General features: G+C 31.7%; 1 protein-coding gene and 1 long non-coding RNA gene across 2 annotated transcripts; one reads left to right on the forward strand and one right to left on the reverse strand.

Moving 5' to 3' along the window:
• Window positions 1–4,561: 4,561 nt before the first annotated feature.
• LOC145595364 (uncharacterized) lies at window positions 4,562–8,151 on the forward strand. Its single transcript, XM_081651761.1, has 3 exons — window positions 4,562–5,190; window positions 6,197–6,413; window positions 7,127–8,151. Exons 1-3 carry the CDS (start codon window positions 4,849–4,851, stop codon window positions 7,615–7,617), a joined length of 1,050 nt encoding a protein of 349 aa, XP_081507887.1. The 5' UTR covers window positions 4,562–4,848; the 3' UTR covers window positions 7,618–8,151.
• Window positions 8,152–12,074: 3,923 nt separating this feature from the next.
• On the reverse strand, window positions 12,075–15,011 carry LOC145595155 (uncharacterized). Its single transcript, XR_014102919.1, has 2 exons — window positions 14,723–15,011; window positions 12,075–14,204 (listed from the first exon to the last, which is right to left on the reverse strand). It is a non-coding gene; the product is annotated as an uncharacterized LOC145595155 (long non-coding RNA).
• Window positions 15,012–18,406: the final 3,395 nt, after the last annotated feature.

Raw genomic sequence — 18,406 nt, forward strand, 5'->3', positions numbered from 1 at the left:
GAGGAAAGATGTGTTCTATTTCAGAAATTACAAGCTACATTGATGCTAATGGAACATGCATTGCTAACTTGTACTAGAACAGAGAAGCCACTCTTTAATCTTTGTGTCATTTGCTTGTCAAGAAATGGAAACCTGAGCGAATATGTTAGCTAATTTAGTTGACATGTGAAAAGCGGGTAGTATTCGCTGTATTAGATTATGATGATGGTAGTAAGTGTATATGCATGTATCCATGGGAAGTTTCATGTCAATGATAATTGAGATACAAATTTATTTTGAAATTACTGCTACTATTAATTTTACTAGTGCTTGTAATTTGGATTAAAAGAGTTTTTTTTTTTTTTTTTTTTTTTTGTACGAACTTATTCTTAGATATTGAGGCTTTAATTTCCAATAAATATAGTCAAAATGTATTGATAGATTATAAGTAAAGTATTGTTATGTTTGTATTACAAACTCAAATGTACTTATACGATCATTATCTGGTAATTTTATAACAACTTATATGCTTATGATAAGAACAAAAGGTCACCCTTTATTTAAAAAAAGAAAAGAAAAGTAAAAAAAATGACAAGATTCGATTTCGAAAAACTAAAGTGACAATCAAGATATAGGTATAGATAGGATGTTGATGTAGTTTATCCAACAAGTTAGCTCAACTAAAATATTGTACTAATTGAAATATTTTAAAGAAATTCTTGAGATTGGATTGGTTGTGAACTCGTAATTTTTGTTTGACTAAGGATCGTTCATATTTTAAAATTAATGAACCTGCCTAATTAATTTGAAGTATTATATTTCATACTCCTAGCTTAATCAATCTGATCATTGACTTCATAATTTAAGATTACACTTGGCAACTACAGAGTAGAAGTTTACCTGCCAAATTAATTTATTCAGCCAACAAATGTGTTAATTTTAGTATATGGTTCAAAGCATATGCAAATATGCAATTTATTAAATAAATAATTCAATATCATTATCAAAAATTAAGTTTTAAAAAATAAATAGATAATGTAACCTCTTTCCAGGTGCAAACCTATGCCAGCTATATCCAATTGGCGATCTTAAAAGTCTGATTATTCCTTCTGCATTAGCATAAGACCTAATTTCTTTACTTTAATTATCTCATTATTCTTTGATTAATGGACAATCTTTAGCTAATTATTTATATTCCCTTTTCCCCGTTTTGTAATATGTTCTATGGGACTTATAGTTTTTCCTTATTGTTTAAAGGAGTGGAATCTTTTGATAGTTGAAAGTAAGATACTATTTGATCTATCAAATGATTATTTCAAGACATTTTATTTGATGTATTGTTGGTTGATACTTTTCGTGATATAGTATAGAGCATAGATAATTTTAAACAAACATAGTGTGTGTATATTTATTTTCTGGTCGTAGATATTGTGGTAGGAATTGAGAAAAGTTATATACGAAGTAAGTGTTTAACTTGACTGTAACATCTATAGGGAAGCTCGAGTTAAAATCCAAGCCTTTTGATAGCTCTAAATGTCCAAGTTCACTTTGCTTAACTACAATTTGAATACAAGAATATTAATTAAACAAATGTTTTCAATTCACAACTTTTATATGATTAATGTTTTGCTAATATTTTGTGATCCTTGATAATATTATAAATTTACAGAACATGTTACCATACTTAAGCTCACACATATTAGTCATGTTCGCGAGTCTATAAAATTGAGCTTCATTATGATTGAGTCATAGCAATATATATATCGAGCAAAGCCTGAGTTCAAGTAGCTCGCGAGTTAGGTTCTATCATCCCTATTCTCTACTATATAATGGAGTGACTAATCCCATATGAGATGACTTCAACGTTGACTCAATGGCCTATGTTGAAATTTTTGATGCATATAACTATTAAGCATAGTTTCAAAACTCATCTAGTTGCCGCAAGAAATGCATTGACTTTAAGGGTCGATGAAAAGCATACTTTATTTAGAACATATCTTAAACATGTTACCTAAGTTATTATTACTTCAATTGCTTAACCAAAACAATGAAATATACCAACTAATCAACCATGGCTTATTGTAAAAGTCAATGGCTAAATGCGAAGAATACGGATTATAAAATATACAAGATCTAATTAATCAAATTTTAATTCCCACCTTCTCTAGCTTATTCCTACTTTTCCAAGCAAAATTGTTTATTAACACGCTAGCTTTTGTACAAGACGTGAGGATTAGGTACTGGATAAGGTGATTATGGGTTGGCATTTTGGATAATGTTAATGGTTTTATGGATGATTGTTATATGAATGGATGAATTTGTAAAAGATGGCAAATCATTTTTTATATTTTTGATCAACAAAGAATAAATGGCAAATCCTTTATAAGGAAGAACTAAGATGTTTGGTTAATTGAGGTAATTTTGAAAACATAATAAGATGGATTTGCCCCTATTTCGTAGGAGGTTAAGACATTATAATAACTTTTAACATTTTTTTTTTATTTTTTTTTTTGAAAACTAATAACTTTTAACATAATAGTATGAATTTATGATAAAAATGTTGAGCATGTTACAACTAGGGTTGTTAGGACTTATTTGGAGTTTCTTATACGCCTCAATCTTATTCATTATGAATGATGATTTTATCATGTATTTGGAAGTTGTAACGAAATTTACAGCTTGCTAAAATTTGGACATCTTCCCATACTTTGATACGGAGTACTCTACTACTCTATCATTGTAGCTAAAATTAAATTATATTGCTGTTGAAAAATTCTTTTGCTCCACGTATTATTACCTTATCCCATACTTTGAAAATATATAAGCTTCGAATGTGACATAATTCTTAAAATTAATATCTAAAAGTGTGTATTTTTTTCAACTTATTAGAAATTAAAAAAAAATAAATAAATTATAAAGACAAAATAATTTAAATAAACATGTACACGTCTATGAAATGTGTTCAAATTAATCAAAATAAGTTTTTATTTTATTTTATTTTTTAACAAATCAATCAAATAAGTTAAAAAAAAAAAAAAAAAAAAACTTTATATATTCTAACACTAATGCATTATACAAGATTTACAACAACAAAACACTATAAATCAGTTTAATATCAAAAAATATACTCCGTACCAAACAAATAAATTTCCCGTTATTGATTACGGAGTATACATAAATCAAATCGAACACATAAAGATGAATTAACCCACCAAAATCACGAATGATTCATGAGAGAGGGAGCTAGTTATAAAGGGACCCACAATCCAACCTTAAGAAGTTAAAAAATGATGGGAAAATGTCGTCATTATTTTTGAAAAGGAAAGAAAATGAAACATCCAAACTCCAACTCAACTTTAGTATAAACTCAAAAAAGCTGTTAATTTCCTAGTGACTAGGAGTAGTAGGGTGGGAGCCGTATGAGGCGCGTTTTGGATGGGTTCATCCAATCAGCTATCAATCATTTTTTTTTTCAAAAAATATAAAAAGAAAAAGAGAGGATTGATTATTGATTATAAATTATTGATTTATTGATTTATTGATTATGGTTGATTGTATTATATCCAGCCAGAGTGTAATTCTCCATAATAAGATTCCTCATTTTTCTCTATAACTTTACCTTGCTCCCCAAGCCATAACATTTTTATTGTTTTAATAATGTTGTCATTATGACTCATCTTCCTATTTTTGTGCATTACTCTTTCTGTTATCCTTTTTTTTACTTCATTGCCCTTTTCTATATTGCATTCTTACCTTTCAAGTTTCAAGTTTGGATTATTTACTTAATACTTGTATAATTTTGGGTGGAAAGAAGACGGTAACAGACTTATATAAATAAAAAAGAATATACTTTTAGTGGAATATTAAACTCGTTCTTTTGTATATGATAGACTGATACAGACTTTTGAAAATATTGATAGTTTGTACTGTAAGAAACAATAATCCCTATTTTAAGAAAATTGAAATATAAAATGAAGTTTAGTTATTCAAACAAATATTTAGAGATAAACTTCAGAGTATTTTTTTAGAGTTATAGATTTTGATTTGAGCCTTTTAAATTGCACAAATGGAGTATACAATAAAACATAACGAAGTTGTTGATTGTTATTTGTTAATGCTTTAATTGCTCGTAGTATAACCATGTAACATATTCAAGCTAAGGTTTTTTTTACAAATATTACTCCGTATTATACAGGCTAAAAAGTTGTCACCATTATTTTGCATCACAACGTATTCATGAACACTAATGAGTAATGACTATAAACAAATTCATAATGTTTCATCTTTTTCTTACCTTTAAATAAATAAATAACAACCCATAACATTTGGGATAGTGTAACTCATAAATTTTTTTAAAAAAAACTAATGTCAAAAAATGTGGCCTAATTTACCGTCCAAATTCAAAACCTCCCATCTTCCCGCTGAACTGTAAATTACAAAAAGACTCAATTAAAAGTAATTAGTAACATCTCCATAATTCTGGAAAATAGGTGAGGGTATTTTCGTCAAATAAAAAGATTTCTCTCTCCACTCTCTTTATATGACCAAATTTCGCAATTCTTTCGTTCTCTTCATCCTTTGGGTATGTTTACCACTTTTTTCTCTCTCTTCAAATTTTATTTTTCACCAACACACCCTTTGGATCATAAAACAAACCAAATTAATTTGAATATTAGTAAACAAATTAATAAATAATACTACTCATAAACAAAAAGAAAAAAAAAAACAAAATTCATTCCAAAGATTTTGAATTCAATAATATTCATACAATTAACAATTTCAGCTGTTTGTTAATTGAATTTTTGAATTTTTCTCCGGTCAAATTTGGGCGAAAATCTTTGAATTGAAAAGTTTTCGAATTTTAATTGAATGATAAAAATACGAACAACAGGTAAAAAATTAGGGTTCGGAAATTTGTGGTTCGATCGAAGCGCCAAGGTATTTCCGGCGTCGACGACGGAGGTGAATGATATGGAGGTCAAGGTTTGTAGTCCTGCCGGAGATATATGGCGGAGAACAGTGTTAGGCGGTGGTTTTGGCGGTGGTAATGGCGGAGGAGAGAGAAAGTTCAGCCATGAAAGCGAGCATGATTTGGCTGCCATGGTTAGTGATTTTCTTGAGAATAATGGAAGTTATGGTGCCGATTCTTTGTGTAGCAGTGATGGCGAATCTGGTTTCTCCGATCTTCACCACCTCGCCGACAAGATTTCGGTACTTTTTCTTCGCTTTAATTAGCTCTAATTTTTTTTTTTATTTGGTTGAATTTTGGTGAAAATTGTTTGAATTTGTGGAAATTTGATTGTTTTGAGCTGGTTTTAGTGATTTTTGCGGGAATTTACTTAGAAAAATTGTTTGAGCTGAAGAAAATTGTGTAATTTGATTAGTTGTGGAGATAAAGAATTGAAATTAGCTGAATTTTGCTGTTACTAATTGTTGAATTTGGCTCTTGCGATTTTTATTTTTTTGATTAATGGATTTTAATTTTTGAGCTGAATTTCGTTACTGTTACATTAGGAAGTTACTTAAATTAGACGTTTTATGTTTGAATTTCAGTTGCTTGCATACGAGAGAACGAATTTTCGAGTAATTTTCAAGTCCAATTTATTGAAAATTGCCTGTTTAATTGAGAAATTCTTGTAGGAGTTGAGTAGTGAATTCAATTAGCGTGAAGAGAAGTTTTTTTTTTTTTGGCTGAATTTTGATGCATTTGTTTGATAGCTCTGTAAATTTGGAACTTTGTGCTATGAATTTGATTGGATTAACCTTGGACAATGACATTTTGGGAAGAAACGTGTTTTTATATTTGAGTATTGAAATACTTGCTTGGAAATAAGGGAATTAATTCTGATTTTAATTTATTGAAACTTTTTACTTGAGGAAAATCCAATTCATAAAATTAATTCGAGTTTTGATTCTTATGTTATACGATTATTGCGGTAGAGGCAGCTCATTAGATTGTATCCTATGCAGTATGCACCACTTGCAATTTCAAGATGTTATTTTGTTTTGTTCATTAGATCCAATATTTGGTGCATAATACTGCAGTTGTAATCCGAATTTTGGTTACATCAACACCTGTTGTTCTGATACTGTCGTAGGATGACATTCATTAGGTTCATTTCTGCTTTCATGGTTTGATTTATAGCCTCTATGAGATGTTTGACGTAATGTTTTTTTTAGCTATTGTGCTGAGCTCTTCCTTAATGCCATTGTACAGTTCTTTAAGCGCTCGGTGGATCAGTATGAGAGTGACCTAAATTCTGTTGTTCAATCCCTTTTACTTTCGATGGGTGGAAAGGATCTTCAGCTTTTTAAGTCTGGTCTATGCAATGGAAGTTGTATTCGTTATTCTTTGGTAAAGCTTCTCAGATCGTCGGGCTATGATGCTGCAGTGTGTGCTTCGAAATGGCAAGGTTGTAACAAGGTTCCTGGAGGTATTAGTCATATCCCTAAAATTCTTAACAATCACATATTTTGAGCATGTTCTAGCTCACTCCATTATGCTGACATCTACTGCAATTACGAGTAGAATTAACAATCAGTTTTAGCTTAATAAAATTCCTTAGCTATTCGCTTTTGGCTGTTCATGGGGCTCTATGGAATTGCTGAACATCTTTTAGTAGTATTTTTAGATGTATTCTTTTTATGAACTGTTTGAATGTCCAACCTTTTTGCTGATAACTGTGCACTATAAGCATGTGGGATGTTGAGAGAAAGTACACGTGTGTCTGTTGGATATTGTTAACGTTAGCCTTTTTAATTCATTGTTAGTGTTTGCTAAATTTCATTCAGATCATGCTGAATGTTGGGGAAAGAGAGATAGAATTTGCTGTCTAGAAGTTGGAACTTTTGGAGCTATGTGCTATATTATCTAAGAGTTGTGAGTTAAAATTGTCTGTAGCGTGGCTGTTGTCTGTCAAATACTCATATTTAATTTAGAGTATGTTTTCTTCAAACATAAAGAGTTTTCTGGTTGATTTATAATCTATTCAATAAACCGTTCGCTATCGGACAATGTGGGGATCTGTCTAGTTTCTTCTATGTGAAAACACATTTGTTAGTGGAGACTCTGGAGAGGTCCTGTCTTAGTGATAAGTATAGTAGACAAACTGATTGTATTCTCTTTTTTATTCCTTTCTTACTGAAGGTGACCATGAGTATATTGATGTGGTGAATTACTTGAATGATGGAAGCACCGAACGCTTGATAATTGACATTGATTTTCGAAGCCATTTTGAGATAGCTAGAGCTGTTGAATCATATGACAAGATATTGAAATCACTTCCAGTTGTTTTTGTGGGCTCATTGATAAAGCTGAAACAGTTCCTTCAAGTTATGGCTGAAGCTGCCAGGGTTTCTCTTAAGCAGAATTCTATGCCTCTTCCTCCATGGAGGTCCCTCGCTTATTTACAAGCTAAGTGGCATTCGCCTTATCAAAGAAAGGTAACCTTGGAAGAACAGATTGTCAATAGCTCTACTGTTACTGGCCATATACAGTGCAGTGGTCATCTAAGGCAGCTGCAGTCCGCCCTTCAGTCGGAAATTGGAACTGAGCGATTGCTGAAGCCTATTAAGAGAGAAGCCAGCAGAAGGCTGAAACTTGAAAGGAGGAAAGCCTCTTCTTTCAGGACCCTTTGAGCTGTACAAAAGTTTTTGCCGCGGGAATTGTGATTTACGTTGAGAGATACTTTTTTTTTTTTCATTTTCTTTTTCTAAACCTTACAAAACCAAAAATTCTTTTTCTTCGAGAATAGGGAATAAAATCGACAGTGGGATCATCTCATGGTTCAAGAAATATAGCTTCGTACAACACAAGCAACAACATGTCGGCCTCATTCCACATCCAGAGCTCTGTTTGTTTATCGTAAGCTAATTTTGTGTTCTTGAATCTCATTGCCGGGACTCCCTTGGTTCTGAAGTATCCTTGATTCATTTTCCTTTCATTTTGGATCTTGTAATATTTTTACTATATTTTTGGCAATTGCCTATAAAATGTATTCCTGGACCGTCATTTTTAGGTTCCCGGGAGATTTTGTCATTTTTTTTGCTTCCATTTTTACTAGTCTATAATCGTTGATGTAATCTCTACGATGGCATTGTTGTTAAACATAACTTTCCCAGTACATCTTTACGGGTATAATATAAGTAACTATTGAATACGTTTTATAGTAATTCTCTTAAAATCAATTCTTTCTAGTATTATAATACGAGTTGTCGTTTATTTTGTAAATTTATACGGGATTGCTTGCTGGTTGTCTACGAAGTTACCATGAGTTTTCAGGCACGTTTTTCTCTATTGAATAATGGTCGGTTTACGCGTTTACGAAAGTGTACATCATCCTATGATAAGGCGTATATTATTTGCATTCCAATGAGTAAAGGTTTCAACTTTCAAAGTTGTCTGCTTGTGTTGTGTTCAACAAAGTTTACTAAATTACAACTGGCTGTATTTTCGAATTTCAATGGGTGCATTTTGGGAACTTTTAGCTGATTTTTGTAAAAAGAGAGAGAGTTTTGGAATTTGTAGTTCATAAAAATGATTAAAAATATCAGAATAATTATCTATGTGTATTAAACAATTACAAAAAGGGCATCCAAAGGTACACTGTATGTAATTACCTTTCTTGGTATGAATTTAGTAATGCATTTCAGGTAGTATCATGTGTACCCTTCCTTAATACTTAAATCAATAATTAAGAATTGGAGCTCTAAATTATTCGTGTTTCTTAACATAGAGTAGCCCCATTTTAGATACATCAACAATGAAGGGTGTGACAAAGTGAACATATTTAAACAACAAAGTGAACAACCGTTAACAAAGGTGAAATAAATAAATTAGTGATTAACATCAATGAACCCCTACATGCCTAGTTGTTGATTAAAATCACAGCATTTTCCTAAACTCATTTGTGGTGCTTTATACACCCATTAGTAAATATGTTATGGTTTCAAATCAACTTTTATGATCCCGGAAAACACCCCTCTACATGCACTTGTGGACTTTCGACACTTTCGGACTCATCAAGAATAGATTATGAGTAGCTTCTAATAGATCCCATAAGACCTCAGGGGACTACTTAAATAGTTAAACCATCCAATTATGCCTATTAACTACAAGCCTGTTGTACAAATTCATCCAAGCTCTCCAAGCTCCAACCATTGATTCGAGACCACCGGCTAGTGGGGCATATCCGCATATGGGTCCAAATAATTTGTTGTGATATCGAACTACATTTCCACCTTCACTTGATTTTTTACATCAAGTTTTGACAGGAGTGCCCAATACCTTATGCAGTTGTACCTTGGCAAATAACATCTCAAATGTGATGCCAACCTTCTCATAATGATAGTACTACTAATCGGACCGGTCTATAATTACACGGAAAAATTCTCAGCATTTAGTAATTTTAGTCACTAATGACTAATAATATTCACTAATACAAAATTGTGCTTGATTGCATTGCCAATTTACCATGATATCAAAAAACTTTTTTCTTAGTAATACCAACGAACACAAAATGATTTGTTGGTATCAAGTAATTAGAGGCTGAGAATGTCATACTGATACTACTAAAGTGAGATTTACTTAACTCTTACATTCCATAAGCCCAAGTATGTATTAGTTTCATGGCTATTTACAATGTTCATCATATCTGAGAAAGTGATTTCAGAAGTTATATGGAAAACCCTTTTATAGTACAAGTTCAAATTGATGAAATAAATTAAGAAAAATTAATTATAGCTCATACATAATTTCAAATTATTTCAGACAAAATAACAATAAGCATACAGATAATAATCAAACAAAGCCTTAATTGGATAGTCATTAAGCAACAATCATTTCGAATTTATGGTGGTATTGCCTAAGACCAAGAGCATCAAATTGATTAAGGGCCTGTTCTCTTACGTTGAAATTCAATTCAGTTTAGTTCACGTCAGTTCATTTCAGTTCGGTTCGATCGGCTCCTAATTTCCTTCTCTTATAAAATATTCAGTTCACTTCAGTGCAAGGTTCAGTTCAATTCAGCTCAGCTGAGTTCAGTCAATAAAAACAGGCCCTAAATGTTTTGTATTAATAAATCCGAACACTTAGCCGTCATATGGTTGACAATTAAAAACATGAAAGTTGAAATTCTTTTCAATTGTGTAATTGACATACTCATGCAAAGTAGAAATCCTCATTTTTAATTTCCCACAAAATGAAGGAATTTAATAATTTTAGAAGACCTAGGTAATGTTAACCAAACACATTTAGAATTTCCTTGGAAATCAAATTACATGAAAATTAAAGTACTAAGGAATTTGTAATTCCTACATTATTCAACCAAACGAGCCCTTAATAAAACCAAAAAGAAATTAATAAATTACCCCCATAAAAACACTATGTATATCTTTTACTTTTAACAAATGATAGAAAAAATTTTAAGGCTTTAGCCTTTAAATCTAATATTTCTCCTAATTATGTTAAAAAAAAATGATAGAAAAAATTAAGTTCATTGCCAAAACCATTAATCAACCTCAACTTGCAATTTCCAACTACGCCAACCTTACTTGCAAGTTGCCACCAACAATCACAGGGTTCAAAGCAAAGGCAATGTCTACGTTATTCTAAAAGTCCTTCGCGCACCAAACCAAACCTGTTGTGCCTGCTTAAGCCTCACTACCAAATGTACCAATGTCAAACCTTAAAAATAAAAAAAGGGTAAAAATAACAATTAGGCTTAAATTAATGCATATTAGGCCTGTTTGTGAAAACTACTGAGATTACAACTCTTAACAATATCTAAACATCATTCTTTTGTTAGTTTTGTTAAAGAAGTAACATCATCATAACTTCGCAAGTCTAGACACAAAAATAACAGATAAGTCCCTTCTTTTCAATTTGCCAGCACAGGTCTTTAGTTTACAATTAGCCAAGGCTTGGGTAATTAGCCAACAGACAAGTCTTTTACTACCTCCGTTAACTATTATTTGCAACAAAGGAATATTTTATATCTCACAAATAATACCCCTTTGTTGCAAATAATAGTTAACGGAGGTAGTATTTACAATTAGCCAAGGCTTGGCTAAAGACATGGACTCAGATTGATTGACAAATCAAAATCTATTGGACCTGGGTGGATTCGAACCACCAACCTACCAGGTTGTAAAACCTGGTCGCTCTACCATTTTGAGCTTACAGTTCCATTTATCTTTCAGCTCAATGTGACTTAGGGCCTATTCTCATTGCTGAACTCAGCTGAACTGAACTGAAATGAATATTTTATAAGAGAAGGAAATTAGGAGCTGAAGTAAACTGAACTCAGCTAAACTGAACTGAATTTCAACATAAGAGAACAGGCCCTTATTCCTGGTAGCTTTCTTTATTTTTGTGCGTAAAATAAACCAATGCAATAAAAATGTTCTAGTAAGTCATACGTAATATAAGACTATTTTATCTAAAATTAATTTTATAACGGTTAAGTAATTAATAAGGTAAAATACTTCTTGTACAAAGGAAGAAAATGTTCAAGCAAAAACAAAGTTCCCAAAAACATGCACGGCATTAGCAGGTAATGATATCTATTCTAAGAAAAATCAGAAATGCCTATGAAATTCTGCACAAAAACAAGAGTTGAAATATTAACAAAAATTCAGTCATTTATGATCAAAACAGTTATTTCTAAACATAGTAATAAAACCAAAATTCAAAAGCACAATTAAATAAGCTAATTAATCAAAATAACTTTGAATTTACAGATCAAAATCTTTTCTTCAAAAGTTAAATCAAAAAAACGAAATTTTGAAAATTAAAAAGGTATTTAAAACAAATTTAAAAAATAAAGAAATTGAACAAAAAGAGAGAAAAAAAAAAAAGATTTTCAAAATTCTACAAGGAAAAAAAAGCGAAAAATCAACCAACTGCTGCAATCCTGCAAATCCTGCTAAAGAGGCAACTGTCATAGTTAAGCATAGGTTTGGCTGGTTTAAACCACAAATTAACAACTAACGAGAAAAAACATGTCGCAACAATTAGTACAGAGACCAAGCCATAAACTGAAATGCCAATACTATGGCAACTATTTGTAGAATTTACAAAAAAGGATGAATAAATGTTCTGGTACTAATTTGACATTTGATTAAACTCAAATCAATAAAAGAAGGATTAATAAATGTACTGGTACTAATTTGACATGAGATTAAACTCGTATCATTTTCCAACAGGCTTCATCACAATTTTTATGCAAATAATAAGTGCAATAAATTTACAGAAGTTAAATAATTGTGCATAAGAAGTTGATATTAAACAAGGTTTCACAGAGAAGAGAACTTATCCACTTGACGATCGATGAAAATTTGCTTCAATTCATATTTAGAATAAAACTCGAGGCGATTATCTTTAAAACACCAGTATAACAGATATGCCTGGACTTGATATCCACTTTAGTCAACAGCAACAACCACTTGAACAAAACATCCTGATGCACTCAAGAGAAGCAGATCACAGGTACAGAAACTTGACAGTGTTTCTCCATCTCAGCACAATGATATCAAAGATGTACGAACTAAAAAAAGAACAAATCTACCATGAAAAATTGAAAGAGGGCATTATCTTTAAAGATATGATGCCAAAATTGTTTGTTTTAATCAAAGGAACCCCGTGCAGCTACCAAAATCAATACCTTGCGTATTCAAGGTTCCAAATTCAAATCTTCCGAGTCTTCAGCTCCCTCATCCCGCTTCCTCGTCCGCATCATGAATAAGAATGGTATACCAGCACCAGCACCCACTTGCTTGTCCGCCTCATCAATAAGAATGGTATAATGTCGAACAAACTGCCCAATACTCGTACAAAAGGTTGCAACCATAATACAACAGTACATAGAATACCTAACAATTCCTAGCACAACCTATACACAATTACTTTACAACTGATATCCGCTAGGCAGATCATTGACAACAACATCAATGTCACCACGGGATATTGTTGAAAATAAATCATAATCTGACTTTAAATATTTGCAAATGCAAAATATACCTTAATTATATAATTATAATAAATTGAAAAGAAATATGAAGATCAAAATGAAAATAGAACAAAACAAACTAAATGGACACCAAAACGCAAATAGTGGATATAAGTCGGTTGAATGCGGCGGTTAAAATCATTGACAAATCTCTAAACAATGGTTAGGACAACACGGACTGATTAACCCAATAGTATGATGGGAGTAAGATATCAAGGTTGATCAAGTGTATGCACCAAGGTTGATATGTTGTTGATCAAGTGTTTATCATAATTGGCCAAGATAGTTCACGATTATTGATTAGTAAATTTGACCATTAATCTACTGGACGATGGCATGATATAATTATGAATTTTCAGGATTGATAATTAAATTGACTGAAATTACTTGAGATAGTACTTCCTAATTTTGAAGACCGAACTAGTCTATTAATCATAAAATGAAGATTTATAGAATGACCTAATAGAAGTAAGAGCAAAATCTGGCAAAGTTTTTTTAAATTTAGTTAATATTAACTCCTAATTGAAGACAAACATACGTTATTATCTTTGATTTGATGATTTTAATTTAACGACATAATAATTTCAATCCTTAACCAACATGTAAATGAAAACTAAAATCGATGATAGTTAATGGAATATTCAAATGGAGTATTGGCTGAGAAAATATACCTGTAAATCGAGCGCTCCAGATGATGATAGACTGATATGATCGGAGCTGTCAATCGATGAATAACTACGATTTCAATCGAGGGAGAAGTACCGAGAGAAAAGAAAGAGAGAGAAAAGAGAGAGAGAGAAAAGAGAGAGAGAAGAAAGACAGACACAAGCACACAGTGGGGAAGAGCCGGCCAAAACACCGTGCCATCTTCCCCAACAAACCACAAAAACGTTTCTTTTTTTATTAAGGTTGACCTGCCAAGCGAGCGCACCCAACATGGCAAAGGTCGGATTATTTTCACTCACAATTTTTTTCATCCTCACCACGCACATTAAGAAATGAATCCTACCAGATTCAAATCTAATCACATCATAAATCCAATACCATCATACTGGCAATACATACAAACCACCATTACAGCAGCAGCATCGAAATCCACTTGTAGTTTACGCTTTCACTTTAGCTTCAAGGATACTCGACCGTGTGTGAAATCACCATCAGCACGGGTTTCGTAACATTGATCTTGACCAAGTCAATTCATCAGTATGTAACATCGATCTGATAGAGATAAGAAAAACTAATTAGCTCAACAACATTAAGATTTGACTAAAACAAAGCTCAATATATTCAATGTTCAATGAAAGAGTGTAAAATAATCATGTTACTTAAAAATTGAACGACAAAAAGTATGGTTTTTCAATAAAAAAAAAACAAAAAAAAAACAAAAATTATTGATAAATCATGCTCTGTAGTTGCATCGATCTAATATATAAGACGAAATAACATAAATCATGATAATTACGAACAATCGTATAATTAAAATCTTGTTAACAAATAAGATTTGATTCAATAAGTCGAAGACATGCTAATATATCATGTTCTTTGCAATCAAATCGTTTAGAATTTATAAAAACCATGTGTAATCGAAAGATCGTGAAGATCTTATGCTATAAAGTAATTTCAATCAAAGAAACGAGACAAATTGATTGAAAATCAAATAAATCAACAAGATCTGACAGTTTAAAGGCTCATAATCACATAACTATAAATTAAATAGGTCAGATCTGAAAACTCACCATCTCCGATGACTAATATGCTTCTGATTGCATACGATCTAGAGTATTTCGCCTCCAGAAATTGAAGAGCACAACAAATCCAGCATCATCACCGCCATAGCAGAGTAAATCGGATTTGAGAGAACATCCATTGACGGAACACGAAGAAATCATACTCAAAACGTAGATCATCGAACGATCTGTTCGAATCAATTGAAAGAAATTCATGAATCAGATCTCAATTACGTAGATCTGAGAAATTCAGAGTTGCAGAGTTTTTGAGAGGAGAGAGAAGATACGAGAGGATGATAAGAATGAATGAATGAATGACAAAGTTGTGAGGCGGAAGAGGGGGAATTTATTGAGGAATAGGGTGGAAAGGAACGGCTGAGATTAGATCTAGGGATGTGGGATGGACGGTTAGATGGATGATGACGTATTTAAGTCGGTTGGTGATAAATTTAGGTGGGTTTTTTTTAATGGACGAGAAAATTCAAAGGCATGACAGATAAGAATTGCTTGTGTTTTGGTGTGCCGTCTAAAGTTGGACACATGTTTAAAATTTGAACCCCTCGACACAAAATCTCTAACCCTAGATATGCACTTCTATAATTATAAATTAATTAAAATAAAAAATATTTAATATTTAAATTTATAAAAATGGTATTCCTTCCATTCCTAAATTATATTCCTGGTTTCTATTTTGGGTATTCCAAAATTACATTCTTCATTTTCATTTTTAGTACTCCCTCGGTCCCTAAATTACATTCCTCCTTTCTATTTTTGGTATTCCAAAATTACATTCCTCCTTACTATTTTTGGTAAGTTTTTTTAGTAAATCAACTCTCTTTTTCTATTGTATATTTAATGCTTTCTCACTCTTACTATCCTAATCTCACTCTTATTTTCTCTCTCTATCGTTTTTCTCAAGTTTATACTTCCCAAGAGTCCATAACCAACCTAATGAATATGATTGGTTCTTAATTTTCAATTAAAAGCATGTTATTGGTCCTTTTTATTTCAAAGGATTGATGACATGCATCATTAATCATCAATCTATCTTTGTTTTACTCAAAGACATCATTCAAAGTTTTGTATTTCCCGTTGAAATAATTCATTATTGTTATTTGTCTTATTCTTTCCTCCTTAATTCTCGTGTAATTTTATAAATAGGAATGTAATTTAGGGGCGAAGGGAGTATACATAAAGCATTAAAGCATAATACTTTAAGGTCTGTTCTCATTGACTGAATTCAATTGAACTGAACTGAACTTATTAGAGCTGAACTGAACTGAATATTTTATAAGAGAATGAAATTAAAAGCTGAACTGAACGGAACTGAACTTATTAGAGCTGAACTGAACTGAAAATAATCGTATGAGAATAGTCCCTAAAAGCACCTTGTAGCTAGGGAAGTGTATTAGCTTGATCAAATAAATTAGCTTTGTTGAGTTTGCTTAAGAAAAAACTTGTCAAAAGAGATTATAATAAAATTAATTTGAAAAATGAAACTTTTTATTGAGTTGGTCCTCTAATAAATTGATAATTCCATACTCTGCATATACATAAGGGTCTGTTCTCATACGTTTATTTTTAGTTCAGTTCAGTTCAGCTCTTATAAGTTCAGTTCAGCTTTTAATTTCCTTCTCTTATAAAATATTCATTTCATTTCAATTCAGCTGAGTTGAGTCAATAAGAACAGATCCTATGTTATTTGTTTGTAGACTTAAACATCAAACTGGACAAAGAAAGTAATTGACTTTTTATATATATTATTAACGATCTGACTATTTTTCAATACTTGTATGGAATATTTTTCATAATATGTGTATATATATATACACACTACCGTACTACGTATTTGATTTGATTATCTTATTAGACATACATCTTTATATTGATTTTTTTTTTATAACTTATGCGAATAGTGTTCCCTCTAAAAAAAAAGAGAGAGAGAGAGAGAGAATAGTGGACACGATAATAACCAGACGATGCTTAATTTTACATGAATATGGAGTACTTGTTTTGAATTAGATTCTCTTACATACCATACCTTACTTGTTATAGGGTGTTAACTTAGAGTGATGCTACACATACAATGATTGTATGTGGTACCCCACATACGATACCATTGTATGTATGCCACATCAAAAGGGAGGGAAAAAAATAAGAGTAAAAAATAGGAAGAAATAAGATAGGAAAAGTGGATCCTAAAATGCAAACCAATCAAATGCTGCCAACAATGATTGTATGTGGGGGCCCACATACAACCATTATATGTGTAGCCTTTCCTGTTAGCTTAGGTCCCATATTCCCATTGTAAGTGTTCAAGACAAATTCTTGTGAGTTAGACTAACACGGATAATATCATACAAACATGGTTAAGATATAGCACTAGTTAAGCAGCTCGTGATAAATCTATTTAGATACGAAAAATGTACTCTGTATAGAAAATTAGCCACATTACCAGATCCCGTATATCTCGTTTCCTTTGTAACTCCCTCCACACCCAAAAATAAATGGTACGGAGTAATAATAAACTGAAATTAAAGGAGTGTGTTATCTAATATTATACTACCTCCGTTTTAAATTATCTGTAATGGATACATATTTCCTATTCACATTTAATGTCAAATTGTCACAAATAATTTAAACAGGAGTAGTAATTATGATCAAATCTGATACTTTAAAATGTTGTAAGCACTTTGTATACTAGTACTTTGTACTTACTACTTAGTTTAGTGTAGAAGAATCTAGACCAAGCAAAGCAAACATGGGCGTTTACAGTATATGCTCTAAAGCTTCCCCCGTTGCGTTTGGTTCCCTTTTTCACGTCATCATGAGAGAGACGTGTATTTCAAATCTTTAAATACTACTCCTATATAATGTGAAATGATGCATTATTTCTTACTCCATTATTTGTAAACCAAACTTTGTTTTAAAATTCAAGAGACTTTATTGTGTTTGTTGGTTTTTAATCAAAAATACTATTGTATAGAGATATACCGTGTATGTTTTGGTGAGACTCGACCCATACGAAAACGTAATTCAACAATTGCATCATGTATCAATCAAACCTTTTTTTTAAGGCATATTCAGTTAAGTTTAATTTACATCTTAAAGTTAAATTGTTATTAAGTATGGTATTTAATATAGGGCCTGTTATTATGTATTGTGGCCTGTGATACTAATTAATATTAGGTTTGTAATTAGGGTTGTACACCAGTTCAAAATTGGATCGAATTTAAATAGATCGGGACCTGAATCCTTGATTTTTAAGGTCTGGGTTTGAACCTGGATAGACTTGATTGTTGTTTTTTTTTTTTTTTTAAAAAAAAACCTAATATAACACAGCTGACTTGTTTATAAACTTGTTGTTTAGACCTATTTATGGACCTGTTTATGGATTTTTTTAGACTTATTATAAAAAAAAGTAGATTTACCGGTTTTAGGTCCAGAACTGAAAATTCCGGGTTTTACCCGGACCGGACCTGAAACCCAAAATCCTTGAATTTCAAGGACCGGGACCAGACCTTAATCTACAGGTCCGATCCCAACAGGTCTGGTTCAGGTTGATTTCAAGTTCGGGCCAGTTTTTGTACACCCCTATTTGTAACGTTAGGTTTTTTTTTTTTTTTTTTTCCTCAAAGAAAAAAAAAAGTATGCGGCATTAATCTAAAGCCAAATACATTGTAGAGTAGGTTG

This window comes from Chenopodium album, chromosome 19 (genome assembly GCF_948465745.1).
Source record: "Chenopodium album chromosome 19, dcCheAlbu1.1, whole genome shotgun sequence".
Lineage (NCBI taxonomy): Eukaryota > Viridiplantae > Streptophyta > Magnoliopsida > Caryophyllales > Amaranthaceae > Chenopodium > Chenopodium album.